This window comes from Sprattus sprattus (assembly GCF_963457725.1).
Source record: "Sprattus sprattus genome assembly, chromosome: 13".
Classification (NCBI taxonomy): Eukaryota; Metazoa; Chordata; class Actinopteri; order Clupeiformes; family Clupeidae; genus Sprattus; species Sprattus sprattus.
In genome coordinates this window covers 927,102-937,126 of record NC_137911.1, presented here as the reverse complement: position 1 = coordinate 937,126, position 10,025 = coordinate 927,102, and the positions used below count along the sequence as shown (strand labels likewise).

At 44.0% G+C, this 10,025-nt stretch overlaps 1 protein-coding gene across 1 annotated transcript in view; it reads right to left on the bottom strand.

Moving 5' to 3' along the window:
* Window positions 1–447: 447 nt before the first annotated feature.
* Window positions 448–10,025, bottom strand: part of kif6 (kinesin family member 6) — a gene marked incomplete at both ends in the record, with an annotated part of 35,249 nt that continues 25,671 nt past the window's right edge. The window contains 2 exons of the mRNA XM_080849679.1: window positions 448–570; window positions 2,854–2,940. Of these exons, the coding sequence (XP_080705805.1) occupies window positions 448–570; window positions 2,854–2,940 (210 nt within the window). The remainder of the gene's footprint in view (window positions 571–2,853; window positions 2,941–10,025) is intronic.

Here is a 10,025-nt window from a genome sequence, read left to right as displayed (position 1 = left end):
TGCCATTTCGTCTATTGATCCATATCCAATGCCAATAATTGACACTTTGATTGACCACCTGGGCAGTGCCAGGTACCTAACAACGCTTGACCTTAGCAAAGGGTATTGGCAGGTGCCCATGGCAGAGGAGTCTAAAAAATTGATAGCACTTAGAACGTCGTTTGGCTTTTACCATTTCTGTTATATGCCCTTTGGCCTGCAGGGGGCGCCAGCAACGTTTCAGCGCCTCATGGACCAGGTGTTGGAGGGGGTGGAGTCCTACTCCTCAGCATACATCGATGATGTCGTCATCTTCAGCCGGTCGTGGGAGGAGCACCTGGTCCATGTGAAGGACGTGCTGTGGCGGCTGAAGGAGGCAGGATTGACCATCAACCCTCAAAAGTGTGCGGTGGCCCAGCAAAAGGTGTAGTACCTGGGCTACGTCATTGGTGGCGGGGCCATCAAACCTCAGGTGGGGAAAGTCAGCGCCATCCTGGAGAGCCCTGTGCCGACCACCAAGAGCGTTCCTTCCTGGGCGGGATTGGTTGGTATAGGAGGTTCGTCCCACACTTCTCCACAAGGGCGGGGCCCCTGATTGCCCTCACACGCAAGGTGGCACCTGTCAGAGTGGTTTGGAGTGACCAATGCACCAAGGCCTTTGAGGATTTACGGACTTGTTTGACCAAGGATCCTATTCTACAGAGTCCTGACTTCTCTCAGCCCTTCCTGGTTCAGACGGACGCGTCTGGAGTAGGGCTGGGAGAAGTTTTGCTGCAAGGGCCACCTGGGGAGCAAAGGCCTGTGGTGTACCTAAGCAGAAAGTTGTTTCCAAGGGAGACGAGGTACTTGACCGTGAAGAAGTGCCTTGCCATTAAATTGGCGGTAGACTCTTTAAAATGTTATCTGATGGAACAAGACTTCGTTCTGGAGACAGACCATTGGGCCCTGCAGTGGCTGGACAAAATGAAGGACACAAACTCCAGAGTGACGAGATGGTATTTGGCATTACAGCCATTTAGGTTTACTGTGAAGTACCGTGCGGGCCAAGACAATGTTGTGGCGGACTACCTTTCTCCTGTGCACAAAGACGTCCACTCTTGAAGGGGGGGGTAATGTGACAGAGCTCATTGCGACTGGCACGTTAAGCGGTGGTAACCCGCCAGAGCATGGATCACGGATTGTAAAATACAACGCACATTCTGATGGACAGATATATGAACGTTGGGTAATGTGATTATGTTGTATGACGTGCATAGAAGAGATACGATGTGTGGATTAACACGGGATGTGGTTTCTGTGCAGACTGTGCAGTTGCAGACTCACCTGTTGCATATGTCTTCCGGGACCGTGGGAAGCAAACGGGAATGCAGGGCTGAGAATTGTTTTCTGTGTTTTTTTCGCGCACTGTTGAGGCAGGGGTGTTGCTACTGTGTCAAAATGACTACGTGATAAAGAGTGTAATGGCAAAGGTAGTAATATAAAATGCATGTGCATAGGTAGTGGATTATGCCAGTGTGAATGTAATAAGGGAATACTGCATGCAACGTTTAATTGATGAAGGTACGTTGAATGGTAACGGCAAGCTGACTATATACGTGCAGCACAGCTCAGTTGAAGAGAGGTTGCTGACGTGAGCAGACCCAAGTGGATGGTTGCGTGAAAGCCAGGAGAATAGCTAGCTTGGGCATTGTCGCAGTGTTTGTTTTATTTTGCATTCAGTGTTTTGTTTGTTTGTTTGGTTGTAGTGTCTGTTAAACCTACAAGAAAATTAAAAAACCCTTTTTTTGGAAGTACTGTTGTGCCTTTCATCCAGCTTTCCAGTCTGACCAAACAACCGCTCGGGCACACTCCTTTACACTCTCCCTTAAAGCATGTTCCATTTGCTGATGGAAGTGGAAACATTGCTCCTCACCCCCACCACTCCTCATCTAGCATATGGACAGCCGAACTCTACCTACTCACTCTGTTCCTTTTCTTTCCCTCCTAATGTAGACTATGTCCGCCATGGGACGCTGCTGTAGTCTCTCCACCTGGTCTACCTGTAGAAACCCTCGGCCAATTGCACCCACAGCCACCGCACTGCTGTACACTTACTCTACCCCATACCCTATGCTAGCATTTATATACAATATGCATTATTGCCACTGACACTGAAATGTTTCTCTGTCCCTACATCCCTTACCCCTGTACACCTATGAGCAGTGTATACCCACTAAACTGGTCTTGCCTGTATCACGTATTTACCACCGGATGTCTGTATACATACTACGTACATCGACCAAATGCTGGCTGTGTACACCCCCTGTTGTTTCCCTTTCCCTTCGGCCACACAACCCTCCCCCTTCCTATCTCCACCCGGCCGACCTCAAGCAGATGGGTCCCCCCTTATGTGCCGTGGTTCTGCTTAAGGTTTCTTCCTGCATAACAGGGAGTTTTTTCTTGCCCCTGTTGTCATTGTGCTTGCACTAAGGGGGTTCAGGCTCTGGGCTCTGTAAAGCGCATAGAAGCAATTGTATTGTTATAAAATTGAATTGAATTGAATTATATACTCTGTTTTTGTTGTAAATGACGATTACAGCAGTCAACTCATCACTCTCATACTACAATGGTGCTTTATGTTACCTATGTTTAAAAGGCTAATTCATCATTAGAAGGCCTGTCTAGCTGTGAAAACTGCTGTTTAAGGAAGTGATAAAACCGGACTTCCTAGGGCTGCTTAAGTATCTAGGGCACTTCAATTTTGTCAACAAAAGGTTTTTGAAGACAAACTTGTTGAGACTTCCATGTTTTCATGTCCTCATCATTTGCCTTTCATAATTTATTAAAAGTAACATAAATAATCTTCAGACTAATTTAGTGGAAGTTACTTCTTACCAGTGATGGGTCCAGTTCTTCATTAAGAAGAGCCTCATTTTTGATCAGGGCCACCCGTTGGGCAAATCGACATGTGGAGATGGACTCCTGTTTGATAACACAGCAGGAGACAAAGGAATAACAAAGCACTGATTCTTCTTCAATGTTCAAAGTAAATGCATTTTTTGTTGATCTAACATTGTACTTGAAGCCTGTTTCATGAAGCTGACATGAAATGAATCATGAGGGGCCATGCTGTGTATATGAAACAATACATGGAATTGTATCATTGTATCATCAGTAATGGACATAACATTACAGCTGCCATAACATAAAACATGTCAGATGACCCCATGCTAATGTTTGCTAACCACTTTCTACTTAGCAGACAGTTTATGCCAGACTCCACGAGTTTCCCTGAATAATATCCCCAGGGCCTGATTTACTAACAGGATTGCGCCCATTTCAGGCGTAAAATAGCGGGTGTAAACATAAAACGGTATTAACAATGGAGGCGCATTTGAGTAGAGGCGCATATTAATGCTTAGTGGGTGTGTGCCGCAACAAGATGGGAGGGTATAAGGAACGTGGGCGTGTGTCGCAAATATATGGGAGGAGAGAAATGAAGTGTGCCTAATGATGTATTGTGTGGTATTTACTAAAACTGCCTGGCGAGCGTGCGTCTCTAATTTGCTGGATAATTCTCCGCCTCATAAAAGCCTACTTAACCAGGAAGCGCATTTCCATTGAGTCTGAAAACGTTGATATGGCAGCAGTTATAAGAGCAAGGCGAAGACATAGTAAAATACAGAGACAGTGCAAAGAAATCATTTTTTCAACTCGTATAACACTTTTTCAGTTAAGCGAACCACAAATCATTATACGGTACAGGTTAACCAGCCACGCAATACTTCAATTACTGAACCAGATCAGAGACGACATCGAACCCTCCAACTGCCGATCACATTCCATTCCATCAGTTGTTAAACTCCGGACAACATTGCAAATATTGGCATCCGGATCATTTCAAACAGTTATACCATCAGCAGTTGGTATATCTCAGCCTTCACTCAGCCAAATATTCACCTAGGTACTCGACGCATTGCTACGGCGCACTGGTCAATACATTTCCCCACTGCCATAGCTGAAATTAGAGACATCAAACAGGACTCTTTTTTAGGGATGCACGATATTGAATTTGAGCCGATATCCGATATGCCGATATTTACAAGCTCATTTTCGCCGATTGCCGATGCCAATACCGATATATACACCTCAGCTTTTTAATTATTGAAAAGTCTCTCCTGTACTAGAATTAATCTGTTATTATGCCAGGGTATTTCTGTAAATACAGGACATTACAGACTTGATTTGTATCATTTTAGAAATAGACATTCACTCATGAAACTGAAATGGTTTAAAATATGGCAGATTTATTTATATTTTCACGTCACAATTTTCATACTTGAACAGTACCTCCTTGAACTTGAACAACTACACTCTGGAAATGCAGCTTGGCTTACGTTAAGCTAACGTTGGTTAACTGACTTACAGTTTAATAACGTCCCTTCTAGGATTTCTAGACTAATATATGTAACGTTATTGCCAAGTTAGCTGTATAAATTCCATAAATGCAAAAGTGAGCCATGTACAGATAGCGTGGGCTTGTGACATTACGTTTCACATTGCGTCAAATGAGGCATCATCAGCTTCTCTGGTGTCACGTAGCATGCTTGGCTAACTTTGCAAGCTAACCTTGGTTCACTGACTTACAGTCTAATAATCTCTTTTAGAATTTCTAGACTAATCTATGTAACGTTATTGCCAAGTTAGCTGTATAAATTCCATAAATGCAAAAGTGAGCCATGTACAGATAGCGTGGGCTTGTGACATTACGTTTCACATCCCGTGAAATGAGGTATCATCAACTTCTCTGGTGTCAATTAGCATGCAAGCTATCAAGCTAGTGTTGTCTAGCTAACTCCGTAACTTATTAACGTCTATTAGCGCGACAGGTAATGATGTAAAGCGTGGCACGCGGGTGGTCTGCATCTATGCATGCAACCTACGTTATGGCCAAGCTGCATCTCCTCCTCTTGCCGATATTATCGTGCATCCCTACTTTTTTTTTAATTGCAAACTTTCCGAACGTAATTGGAGCCATTGATTGCACCCACATCCAAACAGTCCCACCTTCAATCCACGAACACATTTACCGAAACAGAAAGCACACATATTCAATGAATGTCCAGGTCATATGTGATGCCAACATGACCATTACTAACGTGGTAGCCAAATACCCTGGATCTGTCCATGACAGTTTTATCTTCCGGAATAGTGCCATCTATCCAAGATTGAGCAACGGGGATTTTGGAGAGGCCTGGCTACTTGGTAAATGTGTTTGTTTCAGTGGGGATATATTGTAGTGAACCCATGTCCCTTGTAGAAATTATTAATCTCGCCATGTACACATCTATATTGTTAGAATAGACAGTTTATGCATTAATGCTACCAATAGCATATTCTTTATAATCGTGTTCTTTTAAACATATCGCTGTAGGTGATGGCGGGCAGAACAACAATACAACAGCGCGCTAGGGCTGAAACAATTACTCGAGTAACTTGAATAATTTGATTACAAAAAATGTTCGAGGCAAATTCTTTGCATCGAGGCTTCCTTTAATTCATATTATGCTCCGGTATCATTGCTTTATATGGACTGTAATTATATTGACAAACGCGCATTCAAAGATTAAGGGTGGCGCGATGGCGGAGAAGACTCAAGAGACAAGCCGTAAAATGCCTTTCCGCACATTAACTGTATGAAAAACTCTCTGTTGATAGTGACGTTGCCTAGCTACGATGTCTGCTCAGTTAAGTTTTTAGTAGTGACAAGTTCAGTTAGACGCCAATTAATTGATAAAGTAGTTGACCATACTATGTGGCTAATACATTTCCAATGCTTAAAGCCTCATTTTTCAACATGTATGTGAGGCATTGGGTGCATACCTAATTAAAGTAAGGGTTTTCATGAAGTTACTATTGTGATGGATTATTAGATTGTGATTTCGACTAGATGAGATATGAATGAGATTCATGTTGCCTAGTGTAATAATGTCCACTATTATATGTATCTAATAACATTAGTTGTGTAATTGTTATCGTGTAGCAATAACTCGTGTTCATGTAATTCAGTTCAGTGCTAATTAGTCCCCATTCTCATTTCAGACCACACACATGTACGATCACATGCATCGTCATGTAATGGAAATTGTTGAATGCACATTAAAGGGAGATAAAGAATACTGCTTTGGTTATCGTCAGTGTTTTAACAGACTACAATCAGCAAATACATTCACAGGTCATCATACTGAGCCCATACAATGTAACGTAAAAGTTGACGCTAGGGGATATATGATTGCTAACTAATATGGACACTAGCGCTAGTTAGAACGTACATTTATTGTGATTATTTTTAGCCTATGTTATGAGTTGATAGTGATGACTATGCATCATGTTAAGTAGCAAGTGAGCAAACAATTCTCCAAGATCTCATGTCATGCACTCCTCATTTCTCCCTCTCGCAAGTGTGTTCACACACATACACACAGCTGTTGAGCTTTGAACCTGGTTGCAGGACGCACTATTGGTATTGTTGTTTAAAAACGCAAAAATATTCGATAGTTGCAGCCCTACTGAGCGCGCACATTGAATCAGGTTCAGTGATTGAGCGAACGTGAACCAATATGTCTATCTCCTTTTCGCTGAACCTTCATTTTCTCTTCCTCGAATCTCCATGGTGGCACTAACTTGCAGGCGATTTCTCCCGTCTTTTAACGGTGCGCTAAATAATGTTTGCTCAGCGCAGATCTGGTTTGATAAATACCACGGAAAATGCGGAAAAACACCGTGCGGTATATTGGGCTGTGGCAAAGGCGCAGATTAAGCTGCGGTCACAATGTTAGTAAATCAGGCCGAAAGGGCGGAGTAAGCACAGAGTGCCCAGCGCGGATCTTGTTAGATAAATACCACGAAAAATGCGGAAAAACACTGTGCGGTATTGTGCGCCTTGGCAAAGACGCAAATTAAGCTGCGGTCGCAATGTTAGTAAATCAGGCCCCCAGTGTGGACTAAATTAACCCCCATTTTTTGTCTCAAAGTTCTACACAAAGTAGCCCATAATGACAATGTGAAAAAAAGCTTTTTAGACATTGTGCTAATTTATCAAAAATCTAAATGTAAGATATCATATGTACACAAGTGTGCACATCCTTTGATAGGACACCCAAAAGTGAGCTGAGGTGCATTTTGTTTCGACTGATACTGCTTGAGATGTTTCTACAACTTAATTGGAGTCAACCTGTGATAAATTAAATTGATTGGACATGATTGGGGATTGCCAACACCTGCCTATTTAAGGTCCTATATTTGGCAGTTTATGACAGAGCAAACTCCAAGCCATGTGGTCAAAGGAATTATCTGCAGACCTCAGAAACAGGATTATGTCAAGGCATAGATCTGGAGAAGGGTACGGACAAATCTTTATAGCCTTACAGGTCCCAAAGAGCATGGTGGCCACCATCTTTTCAGAAGATCCACCATCCAGACAGTCTCCACCAATCAGGCCTTAATGGTAGAGTGGCCTGAGAGAAGCGCCTCCCTGGTAAAAGGCACATCACAGCCCACTTGGAGTTTGCCAAAAGGCACCTAGAGGACTCTCAAACCAAGAGAATGAAGATTCTCTGGTCTGATTAAACCAAAATTGAACCTTTTGGCCTGGATAACAAGTGTCACGTCTGGATGAAACCAGGCACCGCTCATAACCTGGCTAATACCTTCCCTACAGCGAAGCATGGTAGTGGTAGCATCATGATGTGGCTAATGCCCTCCCTACAGTGAAGCATGGCGGTGGTAGCATCATGATGTGGCTAATGCCCTCCCTACAGTGAAGCATGGCGGTGGTAGCATCATGATGTGGCTAATACCATCACTACAGTGAAGCATGGCGGTGGTAGCACCATGATGTGGCTAATACCATCACTACAGCATGACGGTGGTAGCACCATGATGTGGCTAATACCATCACTACAGCATGGCGGTGGTAGCATCATGATGTGGCTAATGCCCTCCCTACAGTGAAGCATGGCGGTGGTAGCATCATGATGTGGCTAATACCATCCCTACAGTGAAGCATGGCGGTGGTAGCATCATGATATGGCTAATACCATCACTACAGCATGGCGGTGGTAGCATCATGATGTGGCTAATGCCCTCCCTACAGTGAAGCATGACGGTGGTAGCACCATGATGTGGCTAATACCATCACTACAGCATGGCGGTGGTAGCATCATGATGTGGCTAATGCCCTCCCTACAGTGAAGCATGGCGGTGGTAGCATCATGATGTGGCTAATACCATCCCTACAGTGAAGCATGGCGGTGGTAGCATCATGATGTGGCTAATACCATCACTACAGCATGGCGGTGGTAGCATCATGATGTGGCTAATGCCCTCCCTACAGTGAAGCATGGCGGTGGTAGCACCATGATGTGGCTAATACCATCACTACAGCATGACGGTGGTAGCACCATGATGTGGCTAATACCATCACTACAGCATGGCGGTGGTAGCATCATGATGTGGCTAATACCATCACTACAGCATGGCGGTGGTAGCATCATGATGTGGCTAATGCCCTCCCTACAGTGAAGCATGGCGGTGGTAGCATCATGATGTGGCTAATGCCCTCCCTACAGTGAAGCATGGCGGTGGTAGCATCATGATGTGGCTAATACCATCACTACAGTGAAGCATGGCGGTGGTAGCACCATGATGTGGCTAATACCATCACTACAGCATGACGGTGGTAGCACCATGATGTGGCTAATACCATCACTACAGCATGGCGGTGGTAGCATCATGATGTGGCTAATGCCCTCCCTACAGTGAAGCATGGCGGTGGTATCATCATGATGTGGCTAATACCATCACTACAGCATGGCGGTGGTAGCATCATGATGTGGCTAATGCCCTCCCTACAGTGAAGCATGGCGGTGGTAGCATCATGATGTGGCTAATACCATCACTACAGCATGACGGTGGTAGCACCATGATGTGGCTAATACCATCACTACAGTGAAGCATGGCGGTGGTAGCACCATGATGTGGCTAATACCATCACTACAGTGAAGCATGGCGGTGGTAGCACCATGATGTGGCTAATACCATCCCTACAGTGAAGCATGGCGGTGGTAGCATCATGATGTGGCTAATACCATCACTACAGCATGGCGGTGGTAGCATCATGATGTGGCTAATGCCCTCCCTACAGTGAAGCATGGCGGTGGTAGCCATAGATATCTATAATAAAGGCTAGATATCCTGCCTGCGTTTCTGGCCGACGGAGTCGAATGTCCGCACATTTCGGCCATTTTGAGGACAGTATAGCTCACTCCCCCTTAACATTGTGTTGGTAGTGGACTTTTTAAATAACCAGAACTTGCTCAATTTCCAACCGATTTTCAAACGGGTTGGTTTGTTATAAACGTAAGATATTTCTTATGGCATTACATACTTATGAAGGATTATAAACATGGGTTTTCATATGAAAATAACATTGACAGGTCTCTGACAGGTCTCGTTTCAAGGGAGTGTTCAATAGAGCAGGTTGCACAAAATTCTGGCATCTTCATTGGCAATAAAGTCAGCAATTTCCTGTCGAAATCATAATGTAAGATGTTTAACAAACCAACCCGATTGGAAATCATGCGCAACTTCAGTTTTATTATGTGCAACTTAAGTTATATTGAAAAGAAAGAACAATTACTCGCCAATTGATGTAAAATGACTGATACACAATAGCCGTGATACACAATTAAGCTGCACATTTCAAGCATCCAGAATTATTACCAAGGTAATGACGATTGTAAATCAAGTCATATGTAAATCCGTCAAAATTTCCGCGAGAGAAGAGTGTAAACGATTGTGAAGATCACTGACGTTACCTAACGTACCACTGATCCCTACCGGAAGCATACTGTCCTCAAAATGGCCTCCTGTGCGGACATTCAAGAGTCCGCCATAATCCATCTAGCCTTTATCTAAGATATCTATGGTGGTAGCACCATGATGTGGCTAATACCATCACTACAGCATGACGGTGGTAGCACCATGATGTGGCTAATACCATCACT